Source organism: Rhinopithecus roxellana, chromosome 13, assembly GCF_007565055.1.
Source record: "Rhinopithecus roxellana isolate Shanxi Qingling chromosome 13, ASM756505v1, whole genome shotgun sequence".
NCBI classification, from domain to species: domain Eukaryota; kingdom Metazoa; phylum Chordata; class Mammalia; order Primates; family Cercopithecidae; genus Rhinopithecus; species Rhinopithecus roxellana.
In genome coordinates, this window is record NC_044561.1 from 60145475 (window position 1) to 60169961 (window position 24487).

The following is a 24487-nucleotide window of genomic DNA, read 5'->3' on the forward strand; positions in this document are numbered from 1 at the left end:
CTCAAGAGATCCACCTGCCTCAGCCCCCTAATTAGCTGGGACTATAGGTGAGTGACACCACACCAGACACTAGTGTTGATTTTCATTTGCATGATTTTGTGAAAAAGAAAAAAAAAAGGATTTTGTTTTTCTTTCTAATGCAAAAGGAATGGAAATGCAACATAGTGTAAATACTTAGCATCAAACCTTCCCTTTCCAAATACAAGAAACTGTTAATAACAGGGAAAAGGACTTTTATTTTTAACGTCATATTGATGTTTTGTACTATTTAAAATTTTTGCTATGAGCATGCATTACTTCTATAATATAAATACTAAAAATTTAAACATTAAATTCTAAACATAAACATTTTCTTGACTGTTAAAAATCAAGTCCAAGCGCAGTGGCTCACGCCTGTAATCCTAGCACTTTGGGAGGCAAAGGAGGGAGGATGGCTTGAGCCCAGGAGTTCAAGACCAGCAACATAGTGAGACTTTGTCTCCACAAAAATAAATAAATAAAATATTCAAATAAAATCAACTCATATTTTAAGGAGTGTATGATATTCAGGATATGCATAATTTTTCAAAACAATGAGAAAATGATCGAATAGGAAAAACACTCAGAAGACATTCAAACAGGTTTTTTTTTTTTTTGCTAACTAGAAATCAGATTCTTACTTTCTCCAAGAAATTTTGCAATTTCAAAATCTTGAGGAAGATGAGAAATTTCAGCATTCTCTGTACCAAACCTGAAATTTGCACAGTGTATAATTAAAATTTTAACATTAAATGGATTTTAGACTAAACAGAATTTCATAAATTTTTTCTTGTACATCTTTACAAAATACATGATAGATTCCTTACAAAATACATGATAAGTCCCTAAGGCCTCCTTAGCTATTCCAGAAATTGTTAAAAGATCATTTGAAATGAGCTAGATGCCTCCTCTGCGTAATTCTCCAGCTCAGATACCCAGTACTGTAGCATCTGCGCAGGAAGATGGTGTCCACGCAGCACAGGCAGAGGTAGAAAGAAGTGGGCCACACACACTGGGAATGGGCTACTTGTGTTCGCTTTGGATCTGACTCTTAGAAGCTATGTCACTCCTCTCCAGACCACAGTCCATTCCTCTCTAAAATAAAGGAGTCAGACTTCTCACAATGTGTGCTTTTCATTTTGGATTTTCTTATCTTTAAACACTATTATTAACAAATATAACAAGATTAAATGTGATGCTTAATTAACCCGATGTTTTGGGTATGCTTTAAGAAGCCATATAGAACTCCCATACTCCATTTGAGGATGACTGTTGTTATTTCCATTTTTGAAAATATCAGGCAAAAGTAACTGTCTTTAAGAGCTGCTCAGTAAAGTAATAGGATGAAAATAGGTAGGTTTTTTTTTTTAAGAAACCACTGGTTTTTCTTTTTAAAAATCAATCTAATAATTGTACCCAATCTCATTTAATACTGAGAATTTAAAATAATGATCACTATACTAGTTGAAGTAAAAAGACTCAAATAAAAAATCACTAAAGAGTTAGATATGCAAAATAAAATATGAAAAAGTCTAGAAACATAATTTTAATACTGTGCTTGAGGTTTACACAAGGTTTGCAAACTCTGTAGAGTCCTGGGGATCAGAAAGAAGTAAATTACTCAGTGAGTTCCACAGTGTCTTCCTCCTCTGTGGCATTGTCTGGGCATAGACCTTCCGTTTTCACTTCTAGAATTAAAGCAAACAGCACACTTGTTTACTGCCCAAAGGCTTATTATAATTAGTTAACCTAAGTGCTGGAATTGTTAAGATTCATAAATAAATTAGTTATAATTTTGGTGATCTATGGATAACCCAGTGGGAAAAGAGGAAGGTATAATAACAGGAAGGTATAACATTATAAGATAGTGAGAACATACTCTAATTCTATCATAATAGGCATATCAGGAGAATTCTCATCTGTTATTTGAAACTCACTGACAGCCATACACTTTTCAATGGGCACTTTCCTCTTGAAGTGTACAAAGTGCACAGGATTAGAATGAGTTCCTGAGAGTCAGCACATCACGAGTGGAGGGGCTGGAGATGTTCTAGCTGAGAGGAGGGAAAGTCAAGGGCTCTACATGAGCTTTTGCTTCATACTTCTTGTACAGAGAAACAGTAACACTATCTATAGCATTGGGATATACAGGAATAACTCAATGTGAGGACTTCTTTCCAGTTTTAATTATACTGTCAAGATAATTTATACTGTCTTGTTAGATTCTTTTCATACAATTGAATTGTGCCTTTTGTAAAAAGAATTCTTCTGAGTTTTCTTGTAATGTACAACATGTAAAATACATGACCTCTTTTCACTGAAAAGCAGTATGATACGGAAGGGCATAGGGACAAAAACATACAAACAAAATCTCTCACCAATATAATTGGAACCACAGCAAAAACAAATACAAAGCACCTACTGTATGCAGGAAACCTGCTGGGCCTTGGGGGTACCTGCTCCAGCTGATTTCCATGACAACCCGAAAGACCAGGACACAGATGAGGAGACTGAAGGTCAAAGAGGTGTGGGCCTGTGGCAGGTGGCAGCAAGGGCCACAGAAGGCCTGTGCTCTCCTCATGCTCTCCTCAGAGAAGGGTCCTGCTCCTGTCTGCCCTCTGCAGCTCCTGATCCAGGAGCTCTATATCTGTCTCCATCTTAAGGACAAAACACCGTGGAGACAGGAGGTCACTCATGATGTGTTACAACTAAGAGCAAAAATCTAGGACTTTCCAAAGAAATAACAGCACGTGCATAGGCCGGGCCATGGGGCTGCCAGGAAATATAATTAGCAACAAAGGGGATTTTCATGATCTATTGAGGATAAAAGGTAGGATATAAATGACATCTACAGCACAAACTCAATTTTCTGAGATATATTTTATATGCACACACAAAAAGACCAGAAGGAAATGTGAGCAGTGGGAGAAAGGGTAAGTTTCATTGTTCCCTTTCCATTTCTGAGTTTCTAAGTTTCTGTGGAGAGAAAGTCCATGATACATCATGGTATCTGAGAGAGAGGATCCTAAAATTGAAGCCCTGGAGCTAAATCTGCCATCGCTGCTGGGGGAAATCACTCCAGCACTCTGCCTCAGTTTGCTCACCCATAAAATAGAAAAACACCCTTCCTTACCTCAAAGGAGACCAGAATGCAACCGCAGGCCCCACGCATGGCGTCCGGCTGGTTTATGCTCTTCCTACGCAGTAGGGCTGTCTATGTCCACAGCCTTATGCCCTGTGCCTTCTAAAACCCTGAGTCGGGTCTGAGCCGAAGCATCCTGCAGCCCTCCTCCTGCAGCAGCCCCCTGCTGGTTTCCAGGCACATACGCCTTGGAGGCCAGCAGTTCCTCCTCCAGTCACAGCCTGCATGTGGTGACACAGTCCAGTATGCCCAGAATGCACTGCCAGCCAGCACCCGCAGCAGCCCGCAGCTGCACAATTACACGCAGCTGTGTGGGTGTGGCGCCCCCTGCTCCACCACCTCTTGGAAGTCTTCCTGGATGCACCATGAATTTCCTGCTGGCCAGCAATGTCCTCAGCCTTTGGGTGCCCTGAGATGAAGTCCTGGAGGGTGCTGACCACACAAGGAGGTAGGGGCATGGCAGCTGAATGTAGCCAGGGGGAAGGTGATGCGAGGCTGGGAGTGCTCAGGATGAGGTGCTGGTCTCTTGGCAGAGGCAGGCCATGAGTTCCTTGGCTGACATCATGCCCATGGCCCTGATAGGCCCATGTCCAGTCCTCATGACATCTGGGAGACGGAGAGTGTGGTCAATGCACGGGTCAGCCAGTCCATGCCCCTGTGGCCACCCATGCCCAGCCTCAAGCCACCTCCTGCTCTCTCCCAGTGAGACCCCAGAGTCAGTGTAGACCCCACTGCATGAAAACTGGGGGATCTAGCTGTTAAGGGGCATTTGTGGTGCTCCCTCCATAGGTGGTCTCCATGAGCTGGGGTTGGGGTCTACCAGGCCCACTCCCAGCCCACTGTTTACCTCGTGGGCCTCAGCTTCCTCTTCTGCAGAAGGGAACGGTGACCCTGCCCAGCTTAGTTCCCTCTAAGAACACCTGACCCCTGAGTGCCCACATGGGTAGGGTCTGGGTGGCCTGAGGGGTCAGGGTCCAGCGATAGGACCCCTGCCCCCACCCCTCACCCCTCCCAGCACTGGGCCACGCAGGAAGGCAGAATTCCCCAACCCCAACCCCTGTCAATCCCAGGAGCCTTGTCAGCTGGACCCAGGGCCACACCTCTGCCCACCGGCTCACACCTCGGCCATGCAAGGCAGGGTGGATGCACCTACCTGGCCCTTAAGCGCGTGAGGGAGCCACTGTTGCCCACTTGGAGGCTCAGTTCTGAGGTCAGGATTCCAGGCAGTCCCTTCTCCCGCATTCCCAAACCCCTGACTGGAAGAACACTCTCCGCACAGCCTTTTCTTTCGGGGTTCCAAAGTGCCTGTGAGCAGGCAGCTCCAGACCTCCTCTCTGTGACACCCACAGACTCGGATCCCCATGTGCTCACTCATGCAGACGGGCGCTGTCGCCTGCAGCTCTGAGGCTGAGCCGGCTTTGCCTTGGTGACCCAGATTCTCTCGTGGGTGGTTGGGGACAGAGGGGCGGTGGCGCGCTGGGCCGGCTGGAGGGCCCATGCCCCGGCGGGAGGCCCGCAAGGATGCTGCCTCCAAGTGTGCTTGTGGGTGGCGGATCCCAAGGCCTCCCGGGAGAGTGTCCACTCCTCGGGAGGCCTGGCTGCTCAGCCGCGCCCCTCTGTGGTGAGACTCGCCCAGGTCCATGTCCGGCCCACCTCGCCCCAGCCAGGCTCCCCTGGGCAGCCTCAAAGCAGAGAACTCTGAATTCACAGGGAGGCTGGAGGTGTGGGGCCTCTAGGCACTCGCAGGGTGGAGCTACCCCACACCCAGGGCTCACCCTCAGCCCTACCCAGGCGTCCCCAGCCTCACGCTCCCAGAGGTGAGGAGGGGGCTTCAGGAAAGTGGGGGCTACCTCCCCGCCCAGTACCTTCAGGCTCTGAATTCGTACCTGGGAACTCTGCCTTGGCTGACTTGGGGACCGCTTCCCTGCTCAGCCTTCCCCTCTCTTCCTGCCGGGCCGTCCACCTAAGCTCCCTGACTCTTCCCACGCGGCCCTGGGTCCCCTCCCCACAGGCTGCTCCCTGCACCCGCGGGTGGGACTGGACCCTTCCCTGCACGTCCAGCCTGCTTCCCGTGGTCTTCCTCCGTCTGGCCCTGGCAGGCCGCTCCTCTGGCCCCAGGCTGTGTGCGGACAGCTTTCCTCCTGCCCCGGCCCATCGTCAGTGTCCTGAGCTCCGCCGACTCCCGCCCCTTGGACGGCGTCGCAGGCCTGGTCACAAGCTGTCGCTGGTATCTAGGGCTCCTGGGACTCAGGCACACGGAGCTCCCTCGGGGCCAACTTAGTGTCACGCGCAGGGACACCGGGGGCGCGTGCACAGGCCGTGTAACGGCTTTGCTTGGCGCGTCTCTGTTTCTCTTCTGAGAGGCTGAGCGTCGCGGAGTTTTCTGGTTGGAGGCTGTGGCGGACGCGATTTGCTTCCTCATACAGGGTTCCGGAGGCGGCGAAAAGTCCAGCGGGTCTCCGAAGCCTGCAGACGCAGCCATGAAGAAGACCTCTGGCTTCAGGAGCGGGAAGGGCAAGCTGCCCGGCGGCTCGGTCAGCAGCCCGGGGAAGGTGGGCGCGGGCGCCGGGAGAGAGAGTGCGGACCACGCCTCCTCCCAGCCCAGACGCCACTACCCGGACAAGGGGATCCACAGGCTCCATAGAGCTGCGGGCCCGGACCAGACAGAGACAAAGCGGCGGATCCTGTCTCTGCGGAAGAGCGGAGTGGATGATGACAGAGACGAGAAGAACAGGTAATAGGAACGGGAGCCCGGCAGGAGAGGGAGGAGGGCGTGTCGGGAAGAGGCCCCCTTTCCTGTTCCCGGCCCACCTCTGTCCCCGAGAGCGCTGGGCTTTGTTCCCTCTGCAGCCCGCAGCACCCGGTGTGGCAACCTTACGGGAGCGCCAAGGTCATCATTATGAGCAGCGCGATGAAAACAAAACTTCAGCTGGTCCGATCCTCTCACGATTCCCCTTACTTTACTGAAAGTTTCAGTGCTTTAACTAAAAAAAATTAAGTAAACCTAGCTTTTTATTTTTATTGTACACATTTTAAACAATGTTATATATGTTATGGAAACAAGCATCATAAGAAAAATAATTTCTATATTTTATTAACCTCTGGGCTAAAAATTCTTTGGATAAAATCTAATATCCCTTTTGTATCCACCTACACCTATGTATATAAGTTATTCATGAATGACCTCAGAAGGATCCTTTGAAGTGAGAGGATGGTTCCCTGTTCTTAAATAGGATGACTCTTCTTTCTTTCTTTCTTTCTTTCTTTCTTTCTTTCTTTCTTTCTTTCTTTCTTTCTTTCTTTCTTTCTTTCTTTCTTTCTTTCTTTCTTTCTTTCTTTCTTTCTTTCTTTCTTTCTTTCTCTTTCTTTCTCTCTTTCTTTTTTTCTTTTCTTTTCTTTTCTTTTCTTTTTTCTCTCTCTCTCTCTTTCTTATTATACTTTAAGTTCTGGGTTACATGTGCAGGACGTGCTGTCTTGTTACATAGGTATACACGTGCCATGGTGGTTTGCTGCACCCCTCAACCCGTCACCTACATTAGGTATTTCTCCTAATGTTATTTCTCCCCTAGCCCCGCCCCGCCCCCGACAGGCCCTGGTGTGTGATGTTCCCCTGCCTGTGTCCAAGTGTTCTCATTGTTCAGCTCCCACTTAGAGTGAGAACATGTGGTGTTGGGTTTTCTGATCTTGTGATAGTTTGCTGAGAATGATGGTTTCCAGCTTCATCCATGTCCCTGCAAAGGACATGAACTCATCCTCTTTTATGGCTGCATAGTATTCCATGGTGTATATGTGCCACATTTTCTTAATCCAGTCTATCACTGATGGACATTTGGGTTGATTCCAAGTCTTTGCTATTGTGAATAATGCTGCAATAAACATACGTGTGCATGTGGGAAGACTCCTTTTTCTCGAGTTGTGAACTCTATTCATTTTAGATAAACCAAATAAAAACATCAAGGTTTTAAGATTTCTAAGTTACATATGCTACCTTTTACTGTTATGATGACATTAAGAAAATTTTTGTAACAGAGTAAAGGTTTGCCCTTCTATATATCAAAGTGTGATATTAAGTTCCATTTACTAAAAGATGAGAAGACAGATAAATGTGTGGAACAGAATAAAAGATGCACGAAAACTGAAAAATATGTAAGATTTTAGAACTTGATCCTGATGTCATTTCATATGTGTATGAAAAGACGAGTTATTTGTAAATGACATGTCTGTTAACTGGAGAAAACTAGCTAGATTTTTATGTTACAAAAATAAGTTATTGATAGAATATGCATAAAAACTTTAATATACAAAATTAGAAAATGCCAGAAGAAAACATGAATGCCTATTTATACAGATACATTTTTATGTTGACAAAGACCTTCCTATGAATGCATTCTGCAGGTTGATTTAGAAAACAAAAATTAAAACTCCCCTTACATCAGAAAAAAATTAACAAAATAAAAGACAGCATACTTGCAAAATATTCACATTATATGCATAAATATAGACATATTATTTGCAATGAAAAATGTATCTTCCTTTTACACAGAATTTTTTAAAAAAGAAATAAAAACTATAATTTAAAATTGGTCAAAGTACTTTTTCCAGATCTACTAGTGATCTGGAAAATCAGTAGTATTTATACCACTGCTTAAAGTTTAAGTTGCTGTTAACTTTTTAAATAAACAATTTGGTGGTGAACATCACTCTGAAAAAGGTATGTATCCTTTACCCATTAATTCCATTATACTAAAATATTTTCAGGAAATAGAGATGCCTGCAATTCATTTTTCTCAGCACTGCTTCCAATAGCAATGTATCAAGGAGAGGGTAAATAAAGGATTTTACAAGTAAATTTCAGTGCATCCATAGGATGAAATTATATGTAACTACTGAAGGTGGCAATAGATATGGATGTATGTTGACATGGGAAGATGTACTTTGGTATATGAGGTGAGAAAAAATCGATTTGATTATACATACACACAAAGAGAATGGTCTTATGGTAGCTGAAAGTATACATAAAATGTGATACAATTTTGTTATTCTGGGACATTTGTATTATGGGTGATTTATTTTCCTTTTTCTTATTGTGATATCCACAATGAGCATGTATAACAGGTTTAGTAAAAGTTTATTATTAGTGAAATAATCCTAGGTAAGAACAGGAATATGAATCTTGAGCAGATAAAAATAAGTTTTTGCGGCCGGGAGCGGTGGCTCTCGCCTGTAATCCCAGCACTTTGGGAGGCCGAGACGGGTGGATCACGAGGTCAGGAGATCGAGACCATCCTCGCTAACACGGTTGAAACCCCGTCTCTACTAAAAAAAAATAGAAAAAATTAGCCGGGCGAGGTGGCGGGCGCCTGTAGTCCCAGCTCCTCGGGAGGCTGAGGCAGGAGAATGGCGTGAACCCGGGAGGCGGAGCTTGCAGTGAGCCGAGATCCGGCCACTGCACTCCAGCCTGGTCAACAGAGCGAGACTCCGTCTCAAAAAAAAAAAAATAATAAGTTTTTGCTTTCTATTAATTTATTTTGTGAATTGGCATCTTCTGCCAAGGTTTAGCCTCTTCAGAAATAGAGGGAATCTTTTAATCTGTGCTTGTGATTGTATTGTGTATATTTTTTACACATGTCTTTTATTATGGATAGATTTATTACATACACGCAATTATAATTTAATCATTTTGTTTTAGTGGTGTTCTTATGAAAATAAAAAACAGCAAATATAAATCATTTCTATTGCACAAATGTTACTTTACAAGTTTTCTTTAAAAATATTGAACTCCTCAAATGTATTTATGTACTCTTTTAATCCATTTATTCAGCTAATGTAACCTGAATACCCACTATGTATTCTACTGTCTCTCAGGACCCTTCCAAGCTTAAAAACTTTATGTTTACCTGCCCAGTCTGAACAAGTTGAGAGATTTAAAATTTGCCTATTAGGACTTATCAAAATTGAAGCTTTTCCTTCCTCCTTTCAAACAAAAGCGTTTCTGAAGGTAGAAATTTGTAAAAGATAACCTTTTAACTACCCTTTTGAAAATTTATAACAGTGTTTTTCTTTTCTTAATTTCAACTTTTATTTGAGATACAGAGAGCACATATGCAGATACCTTACATGGGAACATTGAGTGATGGTGAAGTTTGGAGGGCAGATCGCATCACATCATGAGCATAGTACCTGATAGGTAGCAATTTAACCCACTCCCTTCTAACAGTCTTAAATACCAATATTAATCATTGATAATAATATCTGATTTACATATATCATATAGTCTAAATACTGAATAAAATGAGCCATGCTTATTCATTGGAATTTTGATGTTTCTTTGGCTTAAAGTCTTCTGAAATCCAAGTAAGAATAGTTTTTCGGTAAAAATGTGTCATTGTTATCTCAGCCCTTTTTTTTCATTGTTCTTTTTTGGGTCGTCTTTCTATTTTTGATTTCTATGGGTACATAGCAAGTGTACATAATATATTTATGGGTACATGAGATATTTTGATACACGTATGTGATGCATAATTATCATATCAGGGTAAATGGGTATATCTGACCCCTCAAGCAGTTATCATTCTTTGTGTTACAAACATTCCAAATATACATTTTGGTTATTTTAACATGTACAATAAATTATTGTTGACTATAGTTTCCCTGTTGTGCCATCCAGTGCTAAATCTTATTAATTCTATCTAAATACATTTTTGTACCAGTTAACCATCCCCACTTCCACCCTCCCCCCAATCTCACTACCTTTCCCAGTAAGTATTATTCTACTGTCTATCTCCCTTAGTTCAATTGTTTCAATTGTAGCTTCCACAAATGAGTGAGAACATGCAAACTTTGTGCTTCTGTGGCTGGCTTATTTCACTTAACCTAATGTCCTTCATTTCCATCCATTTTGTTGTAAACGTCAAGATCTCATTTTTTATGCCTGAATAGTACTCCATTGCGTCTGTGTAGCACTTTTTCTTTACCCTTTCTTCTGTGGATGGTTAGTTTTTTTTCCCAAATCTTGGCTGTTGTCAATAATGCTTCAGTAAATATGAATGTGCTCATGGTTCTTCAATATACCGATTGCCTTTCTTTGGGGTATATACCTACCAGTGGGATTGCTAGATCATATGGTAATTCTATTCCTAGTTTTTTTAGGAACTTCAAAACTATTCTCCAAAGTGGTTGTACTAATTAACTTGGGTGGTTGGGAACGTGTCTGTACTGGGGACAGATGACTGAGACTCCACGTAGTTTTTTAAATGGAAGGAGGGAAATAGCTCCTACTCTTGGTCATTTGAACCCGTTTTTTTGGAATGAGTGGTTTCATACACAGAAGATTTCAATGTTGGAGACTGTCATTGAGTCAGAGCATCTATGAAGATTCTCAAAGGCTTGCTAGTTGATGCAGGCCTGAACTAGGCAGGACCTATGCAGGGAACATAATTAAAGTTTATCATTTTTAAAGTTTTAAACTTTCTGCAAAGCATATGTGCAATAATGACATAGATACTTGTTCCTTTAACTTTTGTACATTGAGCTGTCAAGCATTTCAGACATTTCAGGGAACTGCCTATACTGTTTTAGGGTAAAGGGCAACAATAGGGCCTACTTAAGTGGTTTCCATGCTGAAGAACCAAGACTGCCATTTTTGAGTGGCACAGATTAGTCTTTGAACCAGAGACAGGTAATGGAGAAGACACAGTATCTCTTTCTACCTTGTTTTAAGTGATCAGTTGGTTCCAGTTCAGGTAACAAAGGTTATGTCACTCATTAATTGGATAGATACTTCTGAAGTCAAATTATTCTCAGGCTCTGCCAATATATTGCCGGTCACTATTTGTTAAGGAACTAAGGGTAAGTTTTCATTGAACATTTCATAGGTTGGGAAAGGTGGAGGCAGAAATAGGTGACTAAAATCTTTTTGAAAAAGAGGTCAATTTTTAATTATATTAAGAAATATTATTGATTATATAGATAGCTGACCTTTCCCCAGATGTTTTGCTTTTGTTTTTTGGGGGAGTGATACCCAGACACAAAACAATCCATTTTTTTTTTTTAGAGAAATGAATTCACTCATTTTTGTTGTACGTTTTTTTTTTTTTTTCTATAGGCTGTCCGCCGAACAGAGTTCTGGTGACTCATGGCTTTCAATAGATGATGAAATCTTTGATTCTGATACCAAGGTAAAGTACTCTTTTGTGAAATAAATTTTCTTGTTCTGAACCTAGTTTTGCATAGTGTTTACTCTTCAACTGTGGCAGTGGTCTACCTATAACTGTTTTACGGTCTTGGGGAATAGTTGGTCAGAAAAAAAAACTTATTATGGTGATATGACTATTTGAATTTCTTTTACTTTCTTCCTTTGGAAAATGGGAAAGGGTGGCAAATACTTTGAGGAACTGGGGGCTGAAAAATGGCATGAACTGGAAAATACATAGTGACAGGAAAACTGTATGTGGAAAAGCTTTCCCACAGTAGAGGAAACTTGAAATTTGATCACTGTTTATTTGGTAAGTATGCTTACCACAGGAACTTTTCAGTCATCCTATTGTGATCTTTATAATCCTTGTGCCTGAATACATTTTAATGGATTCAGTTACTCATTATAGTAACCAGAGAATGACCCCGGTGTCTTTCAGTTCCGAAACTGTAAAGCACATATCATATGGTTTCCTTTTACTTTCTTGGACACTTATTGTGGGATGACACAGTTTTTGGTAGGAAACTTTTTCTCTCTTCCGTCCTTGGTTCTGTAACTAGACTCCAGTATCATTGTGGAAATGTAGCCGGGCATGCTGGCACATGCCTGTAGTCCTAGCTCCTTGGAAGGCTGAGGCAGTAGGATCACTTGAGTCCAGGAGTTCCAGACCAGCCTGGGCAACATAAGAAGACCTCACCTCTAGTTTTTCTTTTAATATGGAAATTCAGAAATTTAAAATTTCTGTCTCAAAATCTGTATTACAAAGAGATTCCCATGTGTTTCCTAAGCCATTTTATGAAGAGTATATTTAAAACTCTTCATCTGATTGAAGCATACATGTTTTTCCTCAAATAACGACCAGCTCCAGAAGCAGAGACTTTTAATAACCATGTGATAAGACTTTAATTTCAAACACTTTTTGCCCTGTACTTGTAAAAAATATTCACAGAGCATCTTTGTATCACAGTTTAAAGCTTCAAATTTCAGCAGTTGTTGTATTTCATTCTTTAAATCATCATTTTAAAGGCCCTGCACTACTGTGAGCTACTGAATGTTACAAAACAGACTCTTGTGTATCCGAAAGTACCTAAAGTCTTGCATGTAAGAAGTGTTTTAATCATTTTTGAACATGAAGAAATGAGCAGACAAGTAAATTTCTATATAATAGAATGTTATAGGTAATATAATAGGCACAAGATATCTAATAATAACATCTATTGCATTTCCAAAATATGGCTTAAGTTAATGTTTAGGATATAAGTTCACATGAGTTATGCGAATATGTTATGAATAAGAAGGAAATCAATTAGAACTATGTCATCAGTAGGAAAGTGGATTACAGTATATTTTCTAATATCCTCTAACTGTAAGCTCAGATTTGGATTTTAGATGAAAATTTTTTAAACTTTCTTTTAGCCCCAACCTACACTCTTTTAAATATATCTTTTCAGGTTGTACATTACTCTATAATTTTGATTTCCTATTCTTTCTCCTGGTGGAATACTGATGAAACATTTCTCTTTTATCTCTCTGTAGTAATAATGTTCCAGCTTTCAGGTAGTGGGAGATGACCATGTTTACCCGAATGAATGTCTTATTTTGTAGAAAGAAAATTGAAGTCTTTATTACAGAAATACTTACAAAAAACAAATTGTAAATTCTAATCAGTATTTTTAGGGCTATCCTATGAATAAAAGTCTCCATATATATCTGTACTTCTCCATGTACCTACTATAGTTAACATTATAAGAATGATACTCATAAATATTACCTCTTAAGTATGTCTAATAAACAAACTTGGGAAGAAATGTGACATCCTTTCGTAAACTGTAAAGTGTGTATACAAGTGTAGGACAAAATGATCACAGTGGGATTCAGCAATTTAGTAAATATTGAGGATTCTTTTTGTAAATCTGAACAATGAAATGGCAGTAGCACCGAGAAAAAAAACCGGGACAGTTAGAACAGGCATGTCGATTTCTACTTTGGTTTACGTTAAGTTTCAGCAGACTATGGGAATATCCTAAGGGAATGTAGTGATTTGGCACTTGAGACCTTTCCAATGAGATTGTGTTTTTGACATTGAAGGAATTTTTGTTCTTGACTCCTGACTGTGTGCTAGGCAGTGAGACACTGAATGTACGAGATGAGGCTTATGATAGAGTCGTAGGAGCAGAAAATCAAGTAAAGAACAAACCCTTCTAAGTCACTATAAGTGCTTCCTATAAAGAAAACAGAATGTCAGGTTAGGCCACATTGAAGAAGTGCGTAGTTAGGATGGGGGCTGGAGTGGGAGTAGAATTCTGTTCTCAGAGATCTTTCTGAGTGTGACTTTAAGCTGCCAACTAGAGGACAAGAAGCAGCAAGCCATGTGAAAGTCTACAAGGTGGATACTCTGGACAGAGAGAACAATGGGTCACATATGTTTTTCATTTTGTTCTCAACATCCAAAATGCGGGGAATGTGGTAAGCATCCTCGTCTTCATGTGTATTATTAGAATGTGTAGAAAAGAGAATGTGTAAACACGGGCAGTTTAGATGCTTCTTAATAAACACTCTTCTCCTTCCCTTTTTACTAACTCTTGCTTTACTTTCTTGAAGTTATTTCTTAATTTTGAAAGAATTGCATACTATAATATTTGCTTGCTTTTATTTAAATAAGGCATAAAGAAAAGGCTTCTTACTATTTTGCCATTTTTCCTGTCAGTAAAAATTTTACCAATTTTGAGTTTTCCAAGCCCTTCCTTACCTAATAAAGCAGCTTTGACAATGTTCTGCTTATACTCAACATAACGTACCCTGGAGTTACCTATCATGCCGAGTATCTTAACACTAAGATCATTTATGTAATTAGAAATATTTTAAACATTAATGTTGTAAGTATTATACCAAGTGTGTGTGTTTTTTTTAATGCCCTCTTATTGTTGGTAGTGAACGCAAAGTAGAGTTAGGTATTTGAAGTTAGTTCCTTGCTGAAATATACACATGAGCTAATATTGTATCTGTCACTATGTTTCCTTTGGCTTTCTCTGTTCAGTTTACAGAGTCAATAGCCATATGGAGATAAAAGTTTAGCTTGATCTGGAGAACATATGAGTTTCGCTGTTGAAATATTTTGGTTTTCAATACATGCTTTCCTTATTTCTAGGTCTCGTTGCTTTTAAATCAGGAAATTTAGAACATGATTAGGAAATATTGAGAAATTCATTGTTTTTTCATTGAAACTCATTATTTATTATAATTTCAACAGACTACCTTTGAAAATGTTCCACAGAAATATGATAGTCACTTCACTGAAGCTGATGGTCAAAGAGGAAAAAGTACAATAAAGGAACAAGAAGGTAAGAACTGTATTTTATTTAAAAATTTGACAGAATGTTTATTTAAAAACATGAGCTCTGTTATGTTCTAGTAGTCAAGGAAAATAAGGTATTAAGTGCATAGTCAAAAAGAGAGAAGTGAAATAGTGATACGTTGTATTTTTTGTAAGGTATTAGCAACCAATTTGATTAAGAGTGCCACTGAAGGAGCTGAATCATTAGTTCCAATTCAAGATACTCTAAGACCTGAGGAAAGTCAGAAAATAAGGAAGAAGAAAAGAGTAAATGAGGGAATGAAGAGTGAAAAAGGCAGAGAATACAGGGAGTAAATGAAGGAAAAAGAAGCAGATATATGCAATGAAGGGTGATAGAGTAAGATAATTATTTGGGGAGAATATAAAGTGAGTTTCCGGTACCCAAACTTGTCAGAGAAGTCAAGCAAAATGTTGCCACTCTTGCTGTTTTCCTTTGGGAATGCCTTAAGGATGGAGGGACCTGACCACGCAGAGCTGTTTTATCTGTGATAGAGGAAAGTAATGTATGGTCAGCCATGCTTAAATTACATGTCTATAATTTAATATGCTATAAAATGTTGTTACTTCATGGGACAGTATCTTAGGGGCCAAAAGAAGAGAATTGGAAAGAAGAGGGTAGGATTAGTTGTGGAGAGATCAAGGAAGCTATAGCCTGATAAAAACTTCATTCGTAACCTTATGACTTGTAATGCAGCTTAGATTTGGAGGATGTGATAGGGTGGAGCTTTAGGCTGGATTCCAGAAGGGCAAGTTGAGGTTAAGGAATGTGGGAGCACACTCAATATAGACCAGAGCTTCCCAAATTTTAACAAATCAGCTGAGGACCTTGTTAGAAGTGCACATTCTGACTCCACAAGTCTGCAATTCTGCATTTCTAATAAGATCTCGGATGATGCCGACCCTTCTTGTTCTAGGACCACACTCTGAGTAGCAAGGGTATAGCTGTGCCTTTAGAGAAATCTGGAAGAGCCATTGAATAACCACTCAAGACATAACAGAATCAAGGGAAAGCATGATTTTCCTTTCATTTCTGAGGGTGTTTCTAGCCAGAGGGGAAGGAGAAAGAGATGAAGAAATTGAAATCATTGCTGGAAGATACTACTGCTAAATGAAGAGAAGAGAAGTTATGGGAATAGTCCATCAAAAGGAGTTAGAAGGGACAGAATCAGGACAACAGATCTAGAGATTACATTTGCAAAGGAAAAGGGATTGTGAGTGGAGAAGGAGGGAGAAGAAAGGAAGAAGTTGGCTAGTTAATTTTGGAGTTGACAATAAGGAAACTCAAGAGCTGTCACTTCTGATGGCTGCAGTATATTGGCACTCAAACAGAAAATTAGGTGATTGCTGTTCCAGGAATTACTGGAAAGAGGGAATGCTAGAATGGGGGTAAACCACAGGAGCTAATTCTTCTCTCTGTAACTATCAGACACCAAAGATGCATGTTTTGTCAATATGAGTTAATCAACTGAGGTTAAGTTAAATGTAGGTGCTTTGGCTGCTTTTCTTTAAGGCAGCCAATTTTTTTAATAGGATGCCTGTTTTGTAAACGTTTATCATGGATGACATGATATGCCAACCCAAATTAAGTTTAGAAATAAAAAAAATTACAAAGTTTATTCCTCGAATACAAAAGGCATTATTTTCTATAAATATTACACTCATTTTGGTATATGAAAGGTCAGCAGTAGCGAATAATTGTGTAGCAATGCATTTTTTATTAATATTTCAATGTTGAAAGCTTCTTATACATTATTTTTAGACATATTTCACATACCTTCTTCCATGAGAGGATCAAAAAATTTAAGATGGCCAAACGAGAGGATATAAGAAATGCAGACCTATCAGTAAGCCCAAATAGGTATGGGGAAAAAATGAACATTTTTATGAACTATTTTGCTGTAAGTGTGGATCCAAAGCAATCACTTCAGAACACTTTCTCTGATGAGAAATGAATTAAACATTCAAATGAACTGTCATGACAACTGTGTGCTTCCTATATTACAGGACCAATTGAAGGACATGATAAATACTTGTTGTGGAATGGTATAAATGATTCTGATGTGTCACATTAAAGACATACTATAGCGTTCTACCGTCAGCTTTGGCATTTATCTGCCCAGGGTCATGATTTGTTCCGCTGGTTAAAGATCACTTTTCTCCTCCTCAGCATGTACTCATGGTTGTGTGCATACTTTTCTATTTTAGTTACAGATATTCGAATCAGAATCTTGCCTTTGAAATGTTAACTGCATGTTTTATTCAACCTATCTTCTTAGTTTTCTTCAGGATATTTCTGTCATGTTGCTGTCCTGACAAAAGAAATGCACCCCTAAATCTAAAGTCATTATTTTTAAGAGGAAGCACTAAGATTCAGCTTGATACTAACTCTGAGTATATGGTTAGCTTTATCATATTTATACATAATTGATTATATGTCCCTTTTGCCTTCTAGATTCTCTTAAGCAATATCATCACTTGAAGGTAATAACTTTTCTATATTTATATTTAATTATTAACCACATAGTATATCAAACATATATTATTTATTAATCGTTTTGTCTCAAAACTCTTTCAGCCTAAAGTTGAAATCAAAGAGTGTATTTCGAACCAGGCAGTCGGAATGAAAGGCGTACAAGCATGCACATCAGGTAAAATTTTTTGCAATACAAATTTAACTCTGGAAAGAAGCACATTAAAATATTTTAAATGCTAACAGTCTTCATATTCCTGTCTTTGTTTTCAAATTTGATGGATAGATTTGATATATATAATGCAGATATTAGCATTGGTATCTATGTTTGAAAAACATTATACGTAGAAGCATAATATAGAGAGATTTTTAAAACATAAGCTCTAACTTAGATGTATCTTCTCTTACATGTTGCTACGCTGAAGTTCTCAGTTGGGAATACCTATACTCATTCAGGTTCCACAGAGGTGAATTATGAGACTACAGTTTTTCCCGTGTTGGGAATGCTTGTTGTAATTCTGTTCTTTACCTGGAGGAAAGCTTTCCTTGCTAACATGTCAATTTTGTATTAAGATTAATTACTTCATCCTAGTGTTGTTAGACTGATGATCTGAAGCAAATCGGATGCTTTGATTATTGTGTGCATGTGTGTGTGCAGGGAATATCTTGGATTACAAAAATGAGGAAAGTAATCATCTTTTTGTGGCTATTTGGCAGACACACTCATTTCAAAGAGTGATTCTGAAACTTTATAGGCTTAGGGTTTTTTGTACAATTAATAATTATTGCATAGAAGTAACCAACACCCTGAATTAGGTGTTTGTCATTGTCATGCAGCTTTCATACATTTTACTATATATGTGTATGGCCATAAATCATATGTAGAATTGATGTTTCTGTCCTAAAATTTCACTCATAGAAATGATTGTACATTTTATATATATTATTCAGCAGCTTTCTTTTGCTTACTCAGCATTATATTTTTGAAATCAGTTGATATGTTTTGTTCACACGCATTCATTTGATCAAAGAGATCCATCACTGTTTTCAGAAGTAGCTCTAGTTGAGTTTACATTTCCTATAGTATTTCATGCTATGACAGTACCGCATTTAATTAAACTCTCTTCATGGTGAGAAAAAGATGAAAACATTAAAAAATGATGGCAGATTCCAAAGAGCTTTTGTTTAAGTGGATTGTATCTATTGATTATTTACTATATCAAAAACTGAAGCTGAATAATTTAAAATATAAGCATGCACGTCCATGCATTCCAATAGCCATTATAACTCTGGCCCATTAAGCACCCATGATCTTATGACACATCACGTGTCTAATGGTTAAACGTAAGTTTCATTAGTAAAAGAAAGTTCATATTCCTGAAGACTCTTGATTATTAATAAACAAAGCTCTCATGGAAAACAAAATATATAATATCACTGAGTGAATCAAAGTAAGTAACACTGAAAAATAAAAATGTCAAAGATGATCGTTAATAAAACCGATGTGAGTGAATGGCAAGTAAAGGACATGCAGAATACAATAAGCCATGCAGGAGTGGTGTGTTTCTGGGGGAATGGAGGACAAGGGACTGCTTCTGTTTTAGAAGGACTCTCTCCACGTTAGTCAAATTGTATTATGATTTACATTCTAATAATGAAAACTTTACTTTCAGCTTTTTCAGCTTTGGATTTTAATAGTTTGACCTTCAGTAATGAGATTCACGAAAGATCTGAGAATTTGAAAGTTGGTGATCTATGTCCACTTGTATCTCCACCAATGACCAAAACTGTGTTGGGATCCACAGACTTGGGGCAGATGAACTTAATAGATCAAGAAAAGATGACCACTGCAGCTGCATTTCTATTTTGGAATCACACTCTCCATGACCTGTGTGAGTTACAGCTACCAGAAAACAAAGAGAGCAAAGAAGGTAATAAAGAAGCATAGAGAATTCAGTCCCAGCATAGCTGTACGCGGCTTCATAATACCATAGTTGTAACTTTTAAAGAATCATTTTGTGGCAAAGTGTGTATTGTGTTTACACCCCCCTTATACAAGCTACAACCAAACAGAGGACCTATCAGTAGGGCATTTGTGTTCTTCCTTTAACCAAAGCAACATAAAAATAACAAAGAGAATGAGAAGGACAAGTAATTTTGTTTAGGTTAGTATTTAACATAAACTTGAATGTGAGTCCAAGGATTACACGTAGAACTTTGGGACTGGAGGGCAAATGTAGGCGAGGATGTATGGAAAAAATACAAAAATTAGCCGAGCATGGGGGCATCTGCCTGTAGTCCCAGATACTCAGAGGCTGAGGTGGGAGAATCTCTAGAGTCCGGGAGGCAGAGGTTGTCGTTAGCTGAGATCGCACCACTGTGTTCCAGCCTGGGCGACAGAGCAAGACCCTGTCTCAAAAACATGAAACAAAAGAAAAGATGATTTGAAAGATTGTCCCATACAGTTTAGGACAAAGGGAATAACAGACATGCGTAGAAAGAATGTACATTTCAGGTGGTAAAGATACACTAGAAAAATCAATGTAGTACTAAGGTAGCCTCAAGGAAGACACCTGTTTATCTAAGGAAAGATAGCAAGAATTAAGGAATACTTCACACAACAATGTAAGTGATGAAAAAGAAATGGTTAGAATGGTAGAGGAAAACATTTCAGATATCGAGAACAAGCTGTGCACTGGTAAAAGTATAAATGGTTACAGTAATTCTGGAAATCATTGATCATAGGTGTAGTGTGTCGTTAAGAATGATGATACCACTGGCTGGGCGCAGTGGCTTATGCCTGCAAACTCAGCACTTTGGGATGCTGAGGCAGGTGGATCACCTGAGGTCAGGAGTTCAAGATCAGCCTGGTTAACATGGTTAAACTCCATCTGTACTAAAAACACAAAAATTAGCTAGGCGTGGTGGCGCATGCCTGTAGTTCCAGCTACTCAGGAAGCTGAGGCAGGATAATCGGTTGAACCTGGGAGGTAGAGGTTGCTGTGAGCCTAGATCATGCCACTGCACTCCAGCCTGGGCAACAGCGCGAGACTCCATCTCAAAAAAATAAAATAAATAAATAACATGGCACTGTTATGAAGTAGAGAACAGCATACAGTGTTACCATAGATGTTCTTAGTGTATTTTTACACTTTGTTTTGCTTCCGATGGTTTTGTTTATTTATGTTGGGTAGATACATTTGTGAGAAAATCTTTGAGCTGTTTTGTGTGGCTTGCATTGGTGATATCTAGTGTCCTGGAGGGGTTTGTTGAAGTTTTGGATAACTGGAAGTATTTCTTAAAGAAATAAATATTTCACTAAACATTAAGCTTCATTTAAACTCTCAATTAATAAAATAATACGTGTTATTTTCCATTTATTTTTATAATGACTTTAGCCTTTATCTAACTCTTCTACGTAGTTCATTTTAACTACCTATATGGATTTGTCAGCAGAACAAGATTTAGAAGTGACATCACAGCAAGAGCCAGAAAGGCTTGAAGGAAGTGAAAACAACAAGCCACAGGTGTGTACAAATTTGAACCTAAATACTGATTTTATGTTGTTTTCTTTGCTTTAATGGCGTGACACAGACCAAATGAAATTACCTTTCACACTAGCTGTTTGGAATCAATAGATCATAATTTAATGTTTAGTTTTGAAAGCATTTTCAACGATATATAAACTTTAATATATTCTTAGAATCTATAGTATCTCATAGCTATTGCTTAACTCTTGATATAGAGGCAAACAATGTTTAGAATTTTATTTGGTCTTCCGTTATAACCTCCTTACATGATAAAGAATGTAACATTAAATGTTGCATTTTACTATTTAGCATTAGAAATGATAAACAATTGAGCAGTAAAGGCCACTGAGCTACACTCATGTGAAAGGAGCACTCATTCCCAGTAGTTCAAAATTTGGAGATTGATATTGCTGATCATTAGTGCCAACATTAAAGATTTATTTTAGCTTTTGGTCTCTAGTTGACTTCGTTGTCCACGTTCAGGGAGAAAATGGTCTTATGAAATCAACCCAACCGCTGATGAAGAGAATCGTGCTTTGCAGATTGGAATCTTTGGTGTTAAGATACAAACAGTAACTTTGGGATTTATTTCAATGCAGGAAATCAGTAAATGTTACTAATTTTAAAATCCACTGTCATTAGTGGACCTTGTAATAAATTAGAACTGGATTTAAGCAGAGAGTGTATCTAGATACATAACACTATCTTATTATGATACATTATTGGAAATAAAATTTAAGAATTTGCTTTTTCTTTCTGATTGACGCTGATTTGGGCTCTGAATAATTTAAAGTTTACTCTTCAACGGTTAGTAATCTTTAGAAAAAGTGCTTAAATGCACTGTAGGGCTCGGCCTTTAAGGTGTCATATGGTAAAATCTTTTTAGGAAAAGAAGACTTTGCAACGCTACAAATCATCTGCTAATTCATTTTTGGTAGACTTAACACATCATAATTTTTATTTATGTATTTATTTTTAATTTTTTTGTGGGAACATAGTAGATATATATGTTTATGGGGTACATGAGATATTTTGACTGAGGCATGCAATGCGAAATAAGCACATCATGGAGAAAGGGGTATCTATCTCCTCAAGCATTTATCCTTTCAGTTGCAAACAATCCCATTATACTCTTTAAGTTATTTTACAATGTACAATTAAGTTATTATTATTCTTAAGTTATTATTGACTATAGCCATCCTATTGAAACACATCATGAATTAAGTTGAGTGCAAACAAACAATGACAGTTTTCTGGTTCATGTTTCTCTCCTATTTCAGGGTGAGGTGAATTATTTTTTACTTCTTAATTATAATCCAGTGATTTAGGAGGAGCTAGACATAGAGTAATATTTTTAACAGTCGAATTTAAATTATTTTCTAATTTTAATGATTTTCCAGTTTTTCTTTGTTCTTTTTACTTAGGATTTCTTTGGCTATTGTGGCTCTTTGTTGGTTCCATGTGATTTTTAGGATTTTTTTTCTAATTCTGTGAAAAATTCCGTTGGTATTTTGATAGGAATTGGGTGGAATCTGCAGGTTGCTTTGGGCAATACAGTCGTTTTAATGCTATTATTTTTTTCAATCCATGAGCATGGGTTTTTTCATTTATTTGTGTCATCTACAGTTTCTCTCGCCATATTTTGTAGTTTTCCTTGTAGAGATCATTCACCTCCTTGGTTACATAGATTCCTAGGTATTTTATTTCATTTTATTTTTGTTGTTATTTGTAAATGGGATTGTCTTCTTGATTCAGTTCTCACACTGATTTTGATAGGAATTGGGTGAAATCTGTAGGTTGCTGCAGTAGAGAAATTCTACTGATTTTTGTGTGTTGATCCAGAAAATTTGCTAAATTCATTTATCAAATCTAAGGAGGTTTTTATGGAGTCTTTAGGGTTTTCTAGACATAAGAGCATACCATCAGTGAAGAGAGAAAATTTGATGTCTTCTTTTTTAATTTGGATGGCTTCTATTTCTTTTCTCTTTGCCGATTGCTCTGGCTAGGACTTGCAGTACTCTGTCGAGCAGGAGAGGTGAAAATGGGCATCCTTGTCTTGTTCCTGTTCATAGAAGAATGCTTTCAACTTTTTACCTCTTCCATATGATGTTGACTGTGGGTTTGTCATATATTGCCTTTTTTATTTTGAGATATGTTCCTTCTATGCCTAGTTTGTTGAGTTTTTATCATGAAAGGATGCTGGATTTTATCAAATGCTTTTTCCACATGTATTGAGATGATTGAAGGTTTTTGTCCTTAATTTTGTGTGTGTGATGAATCGCATTGATTGATTTGCTTATTTTGAGCCTTCCTTGCATCCCTGGAATAAAACACATTGGATCATGATGTACTTACTATCTTTTTGATGTGCTGTTGGATTCAGGCTGCTAGCATTTTGTTGTGGATTTTTGCATATCTGTTTATCATGGATACTGGTCTGTAGTGCTCTTTTTATGTTGTGTCCTTGTCTGGTTTTGATATCAGGTTAATATGGGCTTCATAGAATGAGTTAGTGGGGAGTCTGTCCTTGTCAATTTTTGGAAGAGTTTCAGGAGGATTGGTACCAGCTCTTTTTTTATGTTTGGTAGATTTTGGCTGTGAATCCATCTGGTCCTGGGCTTTTATTTGTTCAGAGGTTTTTTTTTTAGTAGTAATTCTGTTTCAGAATTCATTATTGGTTTATACAGGATTTCTGTTTCCTCCTGGTTTAATCTTGGGAGGTTGTATGTTTCCAGGAATTTTTCCATTTCCTCTAGCGAATTATTGTTTATAATAATAAATAGTCTCTGATGATCTTTTCCATTTCTGTGGTATCAGTTGTAATGTTTTCTTTCTTATTTCTGATTTTGATTATTTGAATTTCCTCTCATTTTTTGGTTGGTGTAGCTAGGGCTTTATCAGTTACGTTCATCTTTTCCAGGAGTCAGCTGTTGGTTTTTGATCCTGGGTATTGTTGTTTTGGTTTCTATTTCACTTGGTTCTTCTCTGATCTTTGTCATTTCTTTCCTTCTGCTTTGGATTTCGTTTGTGGTTAGTTTTCTAATTTTTTAAGGCACAATGTTAGGTTGTTAATTTATTATCTTTGTATTATTTTAATGTAGGCATTTAATGTCATAAAATTCCAGTGGTCTTAGTATGCTGTATTTCCATTGTCATTTGTGTCAAAATCTTTTTTTAATTTCCATCTTCACTTCTTTGCTGACCCAAAGATCATTCCAGTGCATATTAATTTCTATGTATTTCTATAATTTCTGACATTTCTCTTGGTTAAGATTTCTAATTTTATTCCATTGTGCTTTCAAAAGATACCTGATATGATTTTGATGTTTAAAAATTTATTGAGACTCATTTTGTGGCCCAACATATGGTCTATCTTGGAGAATGTTCCACGTGCTGATGAGTAGGATGTATGGCCTTTAGTTACTGGGTAGCATGCTCTATAAATACTGGTTAGATCAGTTTGGTCTGTAGTCCAATTTGAGTTCAATGTTTCTTTCTTGATTTTCTGTCTCAATAATTTCTCTAGTGGTGTCAGTGGAGTATTGAAGTTCCCCACTCAGATTGTGTTGCTATCTATCTCTATATGTGGTTCTAATAATATTTGTTGTATAAATCTGAGTGCTCCAGTTTTAGGTGCATATATATTTAAGATTGTTTTTATCCTGTTGCTAAATTAATCCATTTATTATAATATGATGACATTCTTTTGTCTTTTTAACTTTTTTTTATTTAAAATCTGTTTTATATGATAAAAGTGTAGCTATTTCTGCTCACTTTT

The 24487-nt window shown here is 38.4% G+C and overlaps 2 protein-coding genes and 1 pseudogene across 4 annotated transcripts; 2 read left to right on the forward strand and 1 right to left on the reverse strand.

The window, feature by feature from the left end:
* Nucleotides 1-2879: 2879 nt before the first annotated feature.
* On the reverse strand, nucleotides 2880-5855 carry LOC104666765. 3 transcript variants are annotated; one of them, XR_004052865.1, is made up of 3 exons: nucleotides 5047-5855; nucleotides 4532-4723; nucleotides 2880-3766 (listed from the first exon to the last, which is right to left on the reverse strand). XR_004052865.1 is itself a non-coding variant. In XM_030915725.1 (2 exons), the coding sequence occupies exons 1-2, from the start codon at nucleotides 5640-5642 to the stop codon at nucleotides 3666-3668; spliced, it is 540 nt and encodes a 179-aa protein (XP_030771585.1). In that variant the 5' UTR covers nucleotides 5643-5855; the 3' UTR covers nucleotides 2880-3665. The 3 variants fall into 3 exon arrangements, 1 of the variants encoding a protein (XP_030771585.1); XR_004052864.1 differs by lacking the exon at nucleotides 4532-4723; XM_030915725.1 differs by lacking the exon at nucleotides 4532-4723 and having other exon boundaries at nucleotides 5204-5855.
* LOC104666764 (ankyrin repeat domain-containing protein 26) lies at nucleotides 5493-18925 on the forward strand. Its single transcript, XM_010368887.2, has 5 exons — nucleotides 5493-5894; nucleotides 11265-11337; nucleotides 17162-17190; nucleotides 17285-17357; nucleotides 18853-18925. The coding sequence occupies exons 1-3, from the start codon at nucleotides 5641-5643 to the stop codon at nucleotides 17186-17188; spliced, it is 354 nt and encodes a 117-aa protein (XP_010367189.2). The 5' UTR covers nucleotides 5493-5640; the 3' UTR covers nucleotides 17189-17190; nucleotides 17285-17357; nucleotides 18853-18925.
* The window catches only part of LOC104666773, a 32424-nt pseudogene continuing 25266 nt past the window's right edge, over nucleotides 17330-24487 (forward strand).